We start from the raw sequence: 17,255 nt of genomic DNA, 5'->3' as shown, positions 1-17,255 counted from the left end.
TATAGACACACACACATGCTTGCACACCCAGTCGAACACACACACATGCTCACACACACACACCACACACATGCACTTATGACACCCAACCCCCTTTTCGGTCGGGGCACCTTCCTGTCTGGGTCACACAGCAGCTCATGTTGAGGGGGTTGTCCAGGAGGGGACAGATGTTGGCGGTTCAAACCACCAATGCTGCATCGATGTGCAAGACCGCTGCGCCTTATTACTACTCATAATATGGCGGGCGGAGTCCTCACAGTATGACGGTGGTGGAACCACCTCTTTCTCGCCATTAGTCGGCCCGGCGGTTTTTGGCTTGATTTTGGCAGTCTCCTGTGTGTACTTGTAATACGGCTGTCAGGAGACCGCCATCATTGGCGGTATTTTGGCAGGCCACCAGAACGGCGGTCTTTCCGAATTACCACCAAAGTCATAATCCGCACCTCAATTTGTACCTAATTATGTATCCAGTTGAAGATAGGTTTGTGTCTGTATATATCTTATGACCACTTGAATTGCACCTAGTGCTATATGACTATTTTCTGTCATGTCCATTCAATAAGAACATTTGAACTGTTGAAAACATTTTTGTCCTCATTGTTTTTGTTTTCCTGTGTATATCAACATTTGTGAAGGACTATTTAACTTGATGGTCGAAATAATTAAAAACAAACTTTTTGGAGAGTTTTTGGAATTTTGCACTTTTGTTTTAAAGATTGAGATTCATTTGAGACTAGTATTATAGACAGAAGATGGATGAAATATTTTGCAACATCATAGAAGATCACAGAAATAGTAGTAACAGAAATTCTGAAGAAAATACTTACGGAAATCTATTAAATGAAATTATGAATATATCTAACTGTCATTGTACCTTCTTGCCCTCTTCAGTTTCAGAATGTACTGTAATATATAATTGGTAATGTTTAATTTAGCTAAATGGCTAAGGATGTGCTGACTTTCCAAGATGATTTTTTTGTTTGGCTATAGGAATGAAAGTTCACCAAGTTTTGAACATACTTTATGTGGGGAGGGTTAAAACTGAGGAAAGACAAATGTGTGTTATGGACTGTGAATCAGAGAACCCCATATAAATGACATCAACTGTTAGTTTAAAGCCTAGACTGGGTCTATTTGAGGACATAATAGATACACTTGCAACCAGGGACAAGGGAGTAGTGGTTGCCATTCCAGTGGCTGTGCACATTGTTTTTGTTTAATTGAACCTAGGTTTGCCACGAAAACTGAACAGCTCAAATCATGAAATTAAGTACATGAAAGACAACAAAATGATTGTTTATAGTCATTTTAATAATTTTAATTGTGATATGGTGTATGTCTCTCTTTTGTAATTGTTTATACCTGCTTTCCCAACAAGTTTAACAGTTGATGCCAGCAGTTACCAGGGCCCCAATTACAACTACTGGTCTAATTCATATTTAGTTGCAAAATGCTGCTTATGTTTGTAACTGTATTGCAGCTCGGTGGTATTTCCCCATGTGCTAATTCCACATTTGCTGTTTGACTATGTACAAAATTAATTACTTACCTACTGGTTTATAGTAGGTAAAATCTGGTGAGGATCTTGATGGGAATAGCATGAAATTTTCATTTAAGAGCAGTGGAATGAGTTTCTCTCCCTCAGGATTCCAATTTTCGCCACTATCCTACCACTGCACAGTTCTCCCCCCCCTTTGATGTTATGTATTGAACGACTGTCCTGCTTATTAAAGCTCCAAATCCTAAATTTCTCTTTTTCCACTGTAATTTACTCCTACCGGGATACAATCTTCGCACAATTTAAATAGTTTGATTGACTCACAAAGATTACCAGATTAATACACATTTGAGCACAAAATTTATTCAGCAAACGATTTACTTAGATACATATAATTGATCACTACAGAGGCTAAGAAATGTGTAGCAGAAAAATGTAACCCTTATTGGGAATTAGAAATATATTCATTATTGTTTTTGAAAAAAATCACAATTTCAATCCAATGTCTCCTGTGTTGGTACGTAAGTGCTATGTTGATGCAAAACTTTCAGGGATTCCATACACCATGGATTTACACAAAACACCTTGAAAGCAACCCTTTCAAACAGTTCCTGAAAAAATGGTATGGATCCCGCAATCCACCTATTCGTACCTACATTGGACATCTCTCTAGTAACTTATCGATTGCAAGTGGATTTTACATGCAACATCTGTTTCCCTTCTCCACCTTTGTTTCCAATGCTGTTTTTATACTTTAGCAGTGTTATTAAATCACTAAACATATATCATTGTGTAAAGTTGAAATGTAATTTAAAAGAAATCCAGTTATTTCTCATAGCTAATATTTAGCACTACACTTTTCCTAAGGTGTTTTTGTTTTTCATTCTGAGCACTTGCAAAACAAGTGTCAAAAGATATAGCAAACACACCCTAAACCATATTTGCTGTCATATGAAAAACAAAATTCACTTACCTATGACTTTGCCAAGGAAAAGACTCTTAGGGTGATTCAAATAAATTACAGAGGCTGCTGGAAGATTGTAACTTGCTGGAGGGTAATGATCAAGCTGAGAGATAAAATGAAACACTATATAAGATATATACTGAGAAAATTGCACTGGTATGCTACATTACGTTTTTTTTTATTTAGCAAGTAAAATCAGGGTATTGTTTTGCAATTCACATTCCTGCCACTGCTTCTCAAATACCAGCTAAGAGAAAAATTCCACCGTCAGTTCACTGGAACGAAATACAGGCATAACATTCATATTTACGAACATAAAATAATTAATGTTTTTTTCAACAGACTGTCTACATTTTGTTATGAGGATTACCAAGACACTGCACCCTTTGCATGTGGTACTTTATTCCATTTGTGGTGCTTACCCACAGTTGTGTAATAAAGACCGGGCTACATTCTGCAAAGCTTTCCAAAATATTGAAAAATATGGAGGCCGCAAAATAAATACGGGTTATTCCTGGATTTACGTGGGGTCAGTGGCGTAACAATGCATCCATCAGCACTAATGCAAGCAAAAAATGGTCCCCTCATCTAAGGATTGGTAGCAATAGATCGCCTTCACGGGGGGAGCAGTAGTCACCTCGAATCAGGTTTGCATTTGCTGCAGTAATGATAGCTATTCCACCGAAAGAACATTTTACTCTTTTTTGCAGAAGGCGAAAATGGCATTGCGTCTTCACTATGTCAAATGGATATATACCAATTTACATTTGTACGAACCGAGAAAGGGTTCAAAATGTGACTGGCTTATTTTTGTCCAATGTTACAACAATCTGTAGCCACTCCGCTGAGCGAAACCCATTGGTGCTGGACGATACTAAAATGACCTTGCCGGTCCTCTCTGTTCTTTTCAAATGTCCTCACAGTTTTACTGTGTCTTACTTTGAAAGAATATACAATACAGCCAACGAAGCAGGGTTTTGCACCCACAGTACCAGCATTTCGGTGATTCCTCAAACCACATTTGTGTACAAGGGAGACAAGAACTGTCATTTTTGTGTAAGTCCATTACTGTAAACACATTACCCTTAATGCTTAATCTTTTATTTTTGTGCCTGCCGGGGATCAGTGGTCCGGAAACAATTTTCAGAGTGGGGGCTGTTGTCAGGGGTATATCACTGAACTCATAGGAATTCTAAAAAATCCAAGCATCATACAAAAACAAGTGCCACAAATGAGCCAAACCCATTCAGCAGGCGAGGGGAAAGGTGCAAACTGCAGCTAGTGTTGCATTTAGGGCACTCTGTCACAAATATATTACTAAAACATGGTCTGGTGACACTCGCTCATTTACAGCAGGCAGTACATTTTCCATTGAAATGACCATTAATTTGCACATACATGCAGTTTTACTGCTCAAACTATATAGCTCACAAATTATAACGTGTGGAAACTGGGTATCTATCATTTGTGCATCACCAAGTAAAGCGTCTTGGCCTGTTTTGATCCCATTAAAATCTTCAAAATCAGGAAAAAACACTTCATTTTGCTCTCCTGTCCATTTGGTTTGAAATAGTTGTACAGTACAATTGTATACATTTAAATTGTGTTATGTTAAAAGAAATGGACATCCTGACCCTTTCCTTTAACACCAGCAAGAATGTCACATAGTTCACTTTTGGAAAACCCTAACACTGCATTTAGAGAAAAAAATATATACACCAGTCTCCATGCAAAAAAGCATCAATGTGTTCTAAGTCTAGGCTGAACTCTGACCTCTGTCTTTGAAGGCATCTCAAACGGAACAAGATAACAACAAAATTTAAAGTCATTGTTAATGTTCATTCACCTTCAGTCCCAATCTCTCAGCCACTTAGTTAGCATGCCTCATCTTGTTTGACTTTGCCCTCTCTGTAGGGTCACCTCCAAACATTTTGCTTTCATCTCTGTTATTTTCTGAACCTATTTGTGTTGGCTTTTAGGATCTGAGCACTTTACCACTACTAATCAGTGTCACAGTTCAATTGACTTACACTAAATCTGCACAAATAGATTTACTTGTAAGTGATTAGTAAAGTGGTACTATATGTACCCAATGGCTGTACATTAAATTCTATTAGTGGGCGTGCAACACTCATTGTGTCACCCAGTTTTAAACTGCCATTTCGACCCGGCAAAATAAGGCGTATGCAGGGTCAAGCCTTCCTTTTTAATACATATGTCACCCCTAAGGTAGGCCACAAATAACCATATGGTAGGGTGCTGTGTATTTAAAAACATTTCGAGATATATATACCTTTACGTTTTACATGTCCTGGTAGTGAAAAACTCCTACATTGGGTTTTCACTACTACGAGGATTGTCTCTCTCCCATTTGGATAAGAAAGGGTTACCCTATTACATTTAATAAGTAATAACTTTTGATTGGGTGCTGGTGGGAATTTCATGTTTACACTGAAATGAACTGTAAATTGAAACTCTTGTTAATGGTAAAGCCAGATTCTAATCAACAATTCTTAAAAATGCCAGTTTCAGAAAGTTGGTATTTTCTTCTCTGAACCATTTGGTGCCTGCCGTCTGTGTACTGGGTCACAGCACTGGCTGCAGTTGTCCTTTGTGTCTGATTAATCAGACAGTGAGACAAATCAGGATGAGGTGTTGGCAGGATCAGCCATCCTGCCAGGATGCAAGTGGTGGAGCTGTTTCCTGCTCCACTTACATTTTAAAGGGCTGACACCAGCACACGCACAAAGTACCTGACACCATACCTTTTTCATCCTAGACTACTTGGAGCTTGGAAGGGGAAAGCAGAATCTTTCCTGAGCTAGAAGTGGTTAGGCCTGGGTGTTTCCCCACTTCAAAGGCTGGCGCCAGGTATAAATATTGGAACTAGAAAGCTTGGAAGGACTGCCTTCTACTTCAGAAGACTGCCCTGTTGTTTGATACCTGCCTTGGTTCTCAGAGGACTGCCCTGCTGCTGCTACCAGAGGACTGCCATGGTGCTTGAGGCCTGTCTTGTTCTTGAGAAGACTGTCCTGCAGTTTGAGGCCTGCCTTTGGTGCTTCATGAGAGAGGAACATCACCTTGAACCCAGGACTACTAGAGTGACTCCAAGGGTTGGTTGGCTGACCTCCTGTTCTGAGCTACAGGGACACAGCTATCTCTAGAGGCCTTCTTGCAACAGCCAAACTGACTGGCAGTATCTAATCCTGCCTGGACCGGCAGATGGACCTGTCTGTGCCCTCCTGGCCTCAGCTGGAATGAGTGCCTGATCCCCAAAAGGTGCTTCCCCGAATCCTGGATCCATGGCTAGCATCAGAGGTCACTCCTGTGGAAAACGAAGGATAAATCCTGAAGTTCTTGACTCTTTGAGACTTCCAATGGCCCATTGATGTCATGAACTTGCGACCCATGATGGCTGCCAACATGAGGATCCTTGGAACCTGACTCTTCATGCTACAGTGACCACCAGTGACGACCTGCAACAACAGCCCCTGGTGAGTGCCAAAGTGAAACTCCAGCAAAGCTCATCTGCGATGCCAACAAAATCTTTACCCTACAGTGACGAACACCTGCAACACTAGTCCTGCTCTTCACGCTACAGCAACGACCATTTGTAACACTTTCCCTGCTTCTCATGGCCTCTCCATCAAGGACTCTTTGTGCTGGAGTTTGAGAAGGTAACTTTTTCAGGGGGACTAACCTGGTCCCTCTATACAGTCTCCACTTCATCAAGGTCAGCCTGCACTTGTGACTCACCCCTGGTCTAGAATGACCAGATGACGATAAGAGGAGTTTTGTGCCTTTAAGGGGTGTACTTACCTGAATCTTTGAAATTACATAGCTCTAGTTCTACTGAGTGGAATACTGTCATTTTGGGTCCATTTTGTTTCTTAAAGGTTAATCTACTAGTCTAATTTTGTGTGGGATTTTTATTGTGCAGTGTTTTCACTTAATTATTGTTTGCGTGCTGCATAAATACATAACATTTTGTCTCTAAGGCAAGCCTGACTGCATTTGTACCAAGTTACCAAAAGGCTAAGCACAGGGTAATCTACTGACTTTTGTGGTTTACCCTGACAAGATTTGTGGTTGTTGCTTGAGAATGGTTTTATCCCCCTCAAACAATAACCACATTTCGTACAGGTATTTATTATGACACCTCCTTCACCTCTTGTATTGAAGTCTGGAATGATCTTCTCCATGTGTGTTTAGCACACAAATGTAAATTTTGAACACCATTTTCACATACATTTGCTAAAAAGTTTTCGTTTAGTAGACATAAGACTGCTCCTCCTTTCGTTAATGAGCGTCCCTCTCTGAGGAAACCTGATTAACCAGTGATAATACCAGCAATATGTTTGGCCAGTTATTCCAGAAATGGTAAAAAAGGCATAGGTTTTACGGGGAGCACAAATAAACTGGGCATGCACTTTGGCATGGAGGACTACCGTTTTTAAAGATGCATATAGTATTTTCTTGCATGTTTACATTTTATCTCCTTTCCTTTTCCCATTCTGTTCCATGTAAATACACTGTCAATCAAACATTATCAATGAAAGTTTCAAAAAAGCGGACAGGGTAAAAACAATCTGAAGTTTTACAAAGGTTAGGATATAAGACCTACATGGCCATCTCACATGAATCTTACAGGCTCTGCCCTTGGACAGCAATAGGGATGACAAATGTTATACAAAAGCTTTATCAATATAAATGATTAATCATAAAATAATATCCTCCCCAGCAGCAGGGTAACTGTGGTAGAAAGGAAACTATATTGGCAATGTCCTATACTTAGTATGAATGATTTTTAAGTTATAAGCTTGAAATGTACTTATTTATATAAATATGATTTGAGCAATTTCCAAAACAACCCAAATCTATTGTTACCAAATGCCCAAATGCTTGCTTTTCCTTTTTGGTAATTAAACTAAATGTGTTACATTTCCACAACCAGAAAGCTTGCTGTTTTTGCCATTGCAAATATGTGTGATGTGATATGAAGAGCTTTAAGGAATCTGCTTATCTATGGCTTGATAAAGACTAGCGTTTGTTCATCCTTCCCTTGAATTGATTTAGATCTGGCTCACCCTAAAGGCTCTCAGCTCTGCTCTGTAAGCTTCCACTAGACACGGCTGATGTCATGTCCATTCCACCCTTACCTGACTTGGCCTGGGAGAGGGCCAATGCCTCGACTTTCTCTTCAATGACCAGCTCTATTCAGAAAATAATCTCCTAGAAAGTATTACTATAGCAGACGCAAGCAAGCACATATGAGTCATTCAGAAGACAGACCTCCACAAACTAATTGCATTTTCAAATCTTGCATGAACCTTCCAACCTGGACACAGCTTCTTCAACAGCCTCCAAACTCAACCCTTTGAGGCTTAGAGTGCTGCATAAATTATGCAAAGAAGGAAGCAATGAACTCTGGGTAGTTCCCAAGTTTGGGTGGAGATCAGATACTATTTAGAGCCCAATATAACACCAGTAACACTCCGAATCTGCTCACTACAATTGTCTGTTATTCTAGCTAAGTTTTTTAGAATTAGTACAGTGCCATTCATGCTAACCTAAAAAGTGACAAAAGTTTTTACCATTTTTACAGCAAAGTCTTTAAGCATAGGCACATGTGGCTCTCCAAGCCTGGTTGGAGTCACTCTGCAGCTACAGTTAGGGTGACCACAGATAGGAATTCCTCAGATTTTTGCCCCTTAACTTTCCTCCCATTTGACAAATCTCCACAAAACCTCCCAGATCTATTCTTCCTTGAATGATGGAAAGTTTCACAGCAATTGGTCAAAGGGACGTAAAGAAAAGAAAGGGGTCCCAAAATACATTTAGTCACAAATGCATTTTCCATCAACTTTTTGTGTTTGACTTAGCGGCCAAATGACCAGATGGATTTGGGTGAAATTTGGCAGGATTATACATTATGATTAGCAGAGGATCCTTTTGATGGTTAGAAGTAAGTATTTTGTAAGTTAAAGAAGTTAGAACTTAGTGATATATGATGTTGCAAAACTACTATGGTACATGCCAATGATATGGCATTAAATCATTGGGTAGTGACTGCCTTTGCAAAAGTTAAGGATTGCCATGTTGTTTTTTTCAGCAATTTGGTTGCGTCCCCCTGATTGGGAGTAAAATACAAGTACCTTATATATCCCTACCTAATATCACTTATTTAAAGTTGTATTAGGTAGGTAAAAACAAATATATTTCATTCTTTTAAAAAATAGTAGAGTAACACAGGAATACCTTGGGAGCACTGCAGTACAAAAAAGAAAAAAATATCAAATATGTTTAAAAAAATGAAAAACACAGAAATACAAAATTATTTACTGGTTATTATGTACTGCAGTGTCTTTGCTAATTTTTACACATTTAAAAACACTTTTAAAAATATGGTGTAGCTTAAATTGTGCTAAAACACAGCACAAGTTAAATAAATTAAAGAAAATAGGTAAATTGGTTAAAAAAACAGGTACTTGCTAACTACCAATGTGCTACACCATAAACATTTTAAAAATATACATAAAAATAAAAAACAATTATACCTATTAACACTTCAACAAAGTGGTAAAAGATAGGGAAAAATAAGAAAACCTACCATTTACCTATATATAAGGTCCTAACCCAAAATACAGCCAAAATGTGAGAACAATTAGATAATGCCTTCCCATAGACATGTACCACTGTATACCACAAATGTACTGTGGTGTACTGTGGCTCTATGTATCACTAACACCCATCTTTATCATTGTAGTGTATTGCCCTTGTGTCACATACTGTGTTGCATGGCCAACACAATTCTTAAGAGAGGTTTACAAACCAATGCAAGGCCACCATGCATGGCCCTGCGTGGGTTGGTAAATCTGGATAAACCCAAGGCATCACTAATAGCTGTCTTGCGTTACTTTTCACAACGTATCCTACATTCCTTCCTTATTTCATCTACATCCATACACCACTCCATTCTAAGTGACTCCACTCTGCACTATTCGACTGTATACCACTCCACTCCATGCCAGTCCACTGTGCACCAATCCACTGTATGGTACTCTACTATCTGCTATTCGACTCTGCTACTTCACTGAACTCCACTCCAGTCTATGCCGTTCATCTGGATGTCACTCAACTGTACGACACTGCAGTGTATGCTATTCCACTCTATGCCACTCCACTCTTCTAAACTTCACTGAATGTATTACACTGTACTCTATTCTACTGTATGCCACTCCACTGTACTCCACTAAACTGTACGCCACTCTGCTCTACTCTATATAACTCCACTCTATAAAACGCTACTACACTTTGCATTCTACTGCACTCTTTCCTCGTACATTCCATTGTAAAAGTCTCTATTCTACTATAAAACACTTTGAACACTTTATTGCACAGAACTCCATTCTGCTATATGAAATGCCACTCCAATTTATACAACTTTTGCACTCTGTCCACGCCACTGTGCTCTACAAGACAGCTATATACTCTATTTTACTTTACTCCACACAACATTGCAGTACTCCATTTGATTGCACTCCACTCTACGAGACTTAACCTCACTGTACACCGCTACACAGCAATCCACCCTATGCAGCTCCACTGTATGACACACTACTGTACTTTATGCAACTCTACAACAGTGTACCACACTGTATGGCACTCTCCAACACTTTACTTCATGTTATACACCTACACTTCATTGTACAACAGTGTGCTATACTGTATGCCACTGTACAACACTCTGCATATATGCAACTTTACTCTCTTGTAATCTACAACACTTTCCAATACTGTGTGACGCACCACTAAACTGTACTGTACAAAAAGGTACTCCAATTTATAACACTTTTCTGAAACGAATGCTACACCACTCCAGTATACTACACTCCATGCCACTATACTCTATGACATACCACTCCATTCTATGAGACTTTGCTCTACTCTAGTTACCCCACTGCAATGTTCTGCACTCTACTAAACTCCACTCTATACCTTTATCCCACTGTATGCCACTGTAGCATACTGCACTTACACCACTCCACTGTTTGACACTCTACTCCACTGTATGCAACTCCAGTCCACTAGATTATACTGCACTCTATGCCACTCTATAACACTCTACTCCACTCTATGACCATCCTCTATACGCCAGTGTAGTAAACTGTATAACACTCAAAGAGACACCACTCTACTCATCTCTACAACACACACCACTCCACTATATGATATGCCACTTGACTGTACGACACTCTCCTCCACTGCACTTTGCTCTGACACTCCTCTCTATTATATGCACTCTTTTCTACAGCACTGTACTCTATGACAGTCTACAACATCCTGTTCTACTGTACAACACACCACTCCACGATAGTCTCGCCGATATATGAACACCATGGCGGTCATTCTGACCTTGGCGGACGGCGGAGGCCGTCCGCCAAGGTACCGCCGTCAGAACACCGCACCGCGGTCGAAAGACCGCGGCGGTGATTCTGACATTTGCCCTGGGCTGGCGGGCGGCCGCCAAAAGGCCGCCCGCCAGCCCAGGGCAAATCAACCTTCCCACTAGGATGCCGGCTCAGAATTGAGCCGGCGGAGTGGGAAGGTGCGACGGGTGCAGTTGCACCCGTCGCGTATTTCAGTGTCTGCAAAGCAGACACTGAAATACTTTGCGGGGCCCTCTTACGGGGGCCCCTGCAGTGCCCATGCCATTGGCATGGGCACTGCAGGGGCCCCCAGGGGCCCCGCGGCACCCCCTACCGCCATCCTGTTCATGGCGGGAGAGCCGCCATAAACAGGATGGCGGTAGGGGGTGTCTGAATCCCCATGGCGGCGGAGCGCGCTCCGCCGCCATGGAGGATTCAGACGGGCAGCGGAAAGTCGGCGGTACCCTGCCGGCTTTCCGCTTCTGGCCGCGGCTGTACCGCCGCGGTGAGAATGCCCGGCGGAGCACCGCCAGCCTGTTGGCGGTGCTACCGCCGACCTCCGCCCTGGCGGTAATTACCGCCAGGGTGAGAATCAGGGCCCACATGACTCCACTATATAAGACTTTACCCCACTGTATGCTACCCTCCTCCACTCTACTACACTGTATTTCACTCTACAATACTCCACTCTACCACATTCCACTATACAACACTTTTCTTCATTCTACTGTACAACACTCGAATTAACGGCACACTAATAAATGACACTCAGCACTACAATTTGAAACACATTTTATGAAAAAATAAAAACCATTGAAATTCAGTGAAAAAACCCAAAGGTTAGGGATGAGTTGTAGTTAGTAAAGATGTTTGTACTCTTTCTATAGAAACTCAATGTAAACTATACACAGAGAAATTTGAATTAGAAAGTTATAGTTCTAATTTAAATTTATAATTTATGAACTACCTTCAAATTACTATAAGTCGTGCACATGCATGTATATATACTGTATATATATCACTAAAAAGACAAAGGTTACAGGGACTTTATAGTTAAGCTCACATAACTCATGCCCTAAGGTAGTGCCCTCCCCTTGCACAGTTTTCTCATCAATAATTTTATTGCAAATGTTCCATTGATAATTTCAATGAGGCCACAGAACATGTCATGACTGATGTACTATATGGGGTAATTAGCAGTGCTTGGCAAGGGCCCGAGTTATAGTTACCTTAGGGCATGAGCTATAGTTATTTGAAATAACTCTAACTATATCGCTGAATTTCTATGGTTTTGAACATTTACAATGTGAGCCTAACTACAACGTCCTTGTAACCTTTTGTTTTTTCCGTGATTTTCTATGTTTTTCTCAACTTTATGTAATTTTAATGATTTTACAGTAATCCAACCACAGCCTTTGGCCTGGCCCAGCAGCCTACCCCTATAACCACCCAACCCTATGCCACTCATAAAGTGCTTCTTTGTTTGGTGGAGATGTGATCATATTTCTCTCCATCAAGAACACATCTCCAAAATCAGCAGGAAACGTGCTAGGAGGGCCTTTTAGTTAGCTGTCCATCACCCTTGGAAAGGGCGAGAAGATGTCGCATACCACTAATGCATAAGGGGCGGGGCCCAATGGGCAGGGCTTCTATGCCATTTTACATACTTGTAGTTTTAAAAAGGGAGAACATGATCTCTGGTCTCAACAGCAGATTACGAGAAAGAATCCACTTGTCACACCTCCATCAAGGATTACAGAAAACTTTTCAAGGTGGAAATGCAGAGAAAACACACTTGCTTTGCCTTGGCCATGCACACGCAATTAGGAAATCTTGGGCACCTGCTTTGTTTAGATCTGTAAGTGCTTCCAGCTGAGGTTTAATTTCTGTGAAATGAGCATCGTGCCAGATTGAATCCTGGACTGCATATTTATCCAAGAAGAGGGCACCATTTTATACAAACTGTTTACTTGACTGAAACAGATTTATCACAAATCACAAAAGCACACATTCTGGACCAAGAGCTAGCTTTATTCAAAATCTGGTGTGTATCCAGCGGTTCGGGCTGTGGTTGTGTCCCTAATCCCTATGAAAATTACCATGGGAAACACACTTTTTTGACTGCCCCTTTTTCTCAGCCCCTTGCTTGATGAATCACCCCGAAACTTACCATGCACAATAAGACACAGTAGGACTCTTTTCTTTAGGAAGATTTCATAAAGATTTGTGAAATGGCACCAAAGTTATAGGCAAGTCAAAAAAACATTTCCTATCTAAACTAAGTCCTAGCTACAACTACCTGCTGGTGATATATAACCTAATAGGTATATATATCACCTACTGGTGGCCCGGCTGTCGCTAGTAGGTAGTTATAGTTAGTATCTTGGTTCAATAGGAAGTGTGTTTTTGTTTTGCCAATAACTTTGGCAGTGCTTGACGAATCTTCACAACATTTTCAAAACTTATACTTTAGTCAGTTCAGCTGCTGTCTTGAAAGTTTCGGGGTGATCCATCAGGCGGGGGGCGAGAAAAAGGTGGATCCCAAGACACATTTTCCCCATGCATTTTCCCATATGGATTTTGAACATGACTCCAGCCCAAACCGCTGGAAGAATTTACACCAATTTTGGCAGAAAGCTAGCTCTTGGTCCAGAAAGCATGCTCTTTATGATTTAGTGTAAATCCGTTCAGTAGTTTTTGAGATATTAGAGTTTACCAAATATAGATATCTAGGGATGCAGATCCTCCGGAGATCCAACTGTCCCCATGCTGATATCTGATTGGCTGCCAACAAGGAAGTGTTGGCAGCCATTTTGGGACTTGGCTTCAGCAGAGTCCCACAAAAAAATATAAAACAAAAGAAAAAGGACCAGGGTAGGGTCACCCTGAGCCCCTATCTTTGGTCTCAGGATTCCTCACGGACCGAATCAGGGCTAAAAAGCATTTTCACAAAACAATTCAGAAAAATCTGCGTAATGATCTGCAGATTTTTTCAAGATTTTTTTTTTTAAAAGCACGGTCTCCCTTGCTTTTCCTTTCCTTTGCCCCTGGGTAGCCCAGATCCTGAGGGCTTTGGGGGGTGAAAAATGGAGGAAGGCACACAGAGGTCCACTCGTAGGACTCTCAAAGGCCCAGGGAATACCACCTCCCCAGGGTACTGTAAAATAAGTGTTTGGGTGCCGCATGGCTCCTCCGCACCCCAGGGACCACCACTTCCTCATGGCAAAACAGTAATTTAGAATGGGGGAGGCCCATACAGCCTCCACACAGCCCTGGAAACTACCACCTCCCTGAGACAAAACAGTAGTTTGTAATGGGGAGGCCCGTATGCCTCCCCACACCCCGAGGACCGCCACTACCCAGCGCTACATATAAAATGAATGCGGTGGGTACATGTAGCCCCCCCCCCCACAGCTCCGGGAACCACCACCTCCCCTGGGCTGAAATAAAATAATAAAGGGGGTCTATCGTGGACCACCAACTCCCTGGGGCTAAGTTAAACATTGGAGGGGGGCCGCATGATCCCCTTTGCGGAACCAATAATGGCCCCCGGGGACCACTACCCATAGGGCCGGCTCCTGCCTTGTCCCGGGGTGCCCACCCCAGGACATATCTGTCTGCTCTGACTTGGTGGGAGCTGTGGCAGCTGAAGCAGAGCAAACACTCTGCTTCCAGTGGACGAGAGCAGTCAAAGTGCTCTTCCCACTGGAAATGAAGGTTTCATCTCCTTTCCTGCTGGCAGAGATGCAGGCAGGGAAAGAGAGGAAACTATTGATCTTGCACACAGGGAGCTGCATGTTTAGCATGTTTAGATCATCGTAAACGGCTTCACCCCTTCTCCCTGGAACTATTCCTGGTGGCCCACCACTCTGGGACACGCCCCTGCCCCAACAGACCACAAGTGCAACCAGGGCATCATCCTGGACTCTTCTCTATCCATGACCAGCCAAGTCAATGCTGTTTGTTCATCATGCTTTCACACCCTCCGACTCCTTCGGAAGATTTTTAAGTGGATTCCCTCCGACACAAGGAAGACAATCACCCCCGCACTCATCACTAGCAAACTGGACTACGGCAACGCTGGCATCACCGAGAAACTTCAATCAAAACTACAAAGAGTCCAGAATGCAGCAGCCATCCTGGACATCCCCCAACACAGCTGCATCTCCTCCCACCTCAAAGACCTACACTGGCTCCCAGTCAACAAGCGCATCACATACATACTCCTGAGCCACACCCTCAAAGCACTGCACAACATAGGACCAGCATACATCAACCACTGTCTCGCCTTCTATGTACCCAACAGGCGCCTCCATTCCTCCCAGCTTGCCCTTGCAGCAGTCTCCAAGATCTGGAAAAGCACAGCAGGAGGAAGATCCTTCTCCTACCTAGCAGCTTGGACATGTTGTGCTCTACCTCTCAAACCTAGGCAGACCGCATTACTGAAGTAGTTCAGGAAGGACCTCAAGTCCTGGCTCTTTGACTGAGCAGCATGCCCACAAACAGCGCCTTGAGACCCTATGGGTGATTAGCCGTGCTCTACAAATTCATGATTGATTGATTGTGTGGTAGCAATGCCGGCTCCTGCAGGAGCCCGGGAGCCGGCTGGGACTGTGGGAGCTTTGGGTCTCCACCCACGGTTTGATTGCACACTGGGTGTCCTGGGAGTCACCCAGGAGACATCGCCAGGCCCTGGGATATAGGGTCCTGAGGCCAAAATCAGCCTGGGGAGGGCCCACTCCCATATTGAATGAAGGCTATTCCCTGGGGTATAAGGCCCTGGGGGCCAAAATCAGCCCTCCTTCATTTGTTTATGCCGGGCCCTGGATTAATCAAATGGCACTCACGCAATCATGCACACAAGGACTCTCAGACCTACAGAGGCAGTTATAGACTCACTTACAGACACTCACACACCTACTCACAGACCCAGTCAGACACTCACACACCCAGTCACTGAACCACTCAGACGCTAACACACCCACTCACAGCCCAACTCAGAGACTCATGCATCCACTCACAGACCCACTCAGACTCACAGACCCAGTCAGAGACTCATGCACCCACTCACTGATCCACTCAGACACTCACGAACCAACTCACTGACCCATTCAGATACTCATGCACTCACTCACAGACCCATTTAGACACTCATGCACCCACTCACAGACCCATTCACACATTCACTGACTCACTTACAGACCCACCCAGACTCTCACACACAGACCCACAGACATTCATACACCCCTCACAGAGACACTCTCACACCCACTCACACCGAGACACCCTCTCACACCCAAACACTCACACCCTCATAGACCATCTCACACCCAGACAGACACTCTCATACCCACTCTCACACCCAGAGACACCCTCTCCATTTATTCTCACACCCAGAGAGACAGGCCCTGTGGCATACCCCCACCCTGGTGCCGGTTCGGATGGTTATAAGGACAATGGGGCCAACCCCCGCTGCAGAAGGCCAAAGGCCGTGTGGTTAACATATAGTGGTTAAAATTACTCTATGTTAAAAAAAAAAACATTGAAATTCACTGAAAAAAACAAAGGTTACAGGGACATTATAGTTGGGAAATGCAATTAAAAATGCAAAAGATACAGAGATATTATAATTAGGTTTTGATTTTACTCGCACAAAACCACAGAAATTCAGGAGTTATAGTTACAGTTATCTCAAGTAACTGTAACTCGCACCCTAAGGTAACTATACCTCATACCCTCACCACGCATGCTAATTACCTAGATAATACAGCACTCATGACAGCTTTTATAACATCAATAAAAATATAAATGAAACACTAGCAGCCAAATATAAAAAAACTGTGCATGGCTGGGGCACGAGTCATAGTTACCAAGGGTGTGCGCTACAGTTACTCAAAATAACTCTAACTGTAACTGCTGAATTTCTATAGAATGCCTCCGAGCCTGGGGGATGGGGTCCCTGGGGCTAAAATAGGCCAAGGAAGGGGGGGCACATGCCCCCTCCCCCTACAAAATGTTGCTGGGCTTCGGGGTTTGAAATCCCCGCAGCTGGAACAGGGCAGTGAGGGAAAGCCAAGCCCTATCCTACCCCTTTAGAATGTCACAGGCCCGATGGGATGGGGGGCCCAGGGTTGAAATTGCCAAAGGGAAGTGGGCTGTGCGCTCCTCTCCCTCTGCAAATATTGCAGGGCCCTGGGGTACCCAAGGCCGAAATCGGCTCAGGGAGGGGGTTGCTTGCCCCTCCCCCTAAAATTTACACTGGAGATGGGCCCCCCCCAGGTATGGGGTCCCCATGGTAGCAGTCCCTAAGGGAAGGGGATCCGTGGTGCCAGAAGTGGCCCGGTGACGGGGGGCCTCTGTGCCC

At 43.0% G+C, this 17,255-nt stretch overlaps 1 protein-coding gene across 2 annotated transcripts in view; it reads right to left on the bottom strand.

Annotated features, from left to right (window-relative positions):
- The window catches only part of CNTNAP2 (contactin associated protein 2), a 2,759,350-nt gene that overhangs the window by 368,484 nt on the left and 2,373,611 nt on the right, over positions 1 to 17,255 (bottom strand). For both annotated transcript variants that reach the window (XM_069211508.1, XM_069211509.1), the window contains exon 21: positions 2,472 to 2,565. In XM_069211508.1, the coding sequence (XP_069067609.1) occupies positions 2,472 to 2,565 (94 nt within the window). The remainder of the gene's footprint in view (positions 1 to 2,471; positions 2,566 to 17,255) is intronic.

The sequence above is a fragment of the Pleurodeles waltl genome, chromosome 10, assembly GCF_031143425.1.
Source record: "Pleurodeles waltl isolate 20211129_DDA chromosome 10, aPleWal1.hap1.20221129, whole genome shotgun sequence".
NCBI lineage: Eukaryota > Metazoa > Chordata > Amphibia > Caudata > Salamandridae > Pleurodeles > Pleurodeles waltl.
This window is presented reverse-complemented; position numbering and strand designations above follow the sequence as displayed.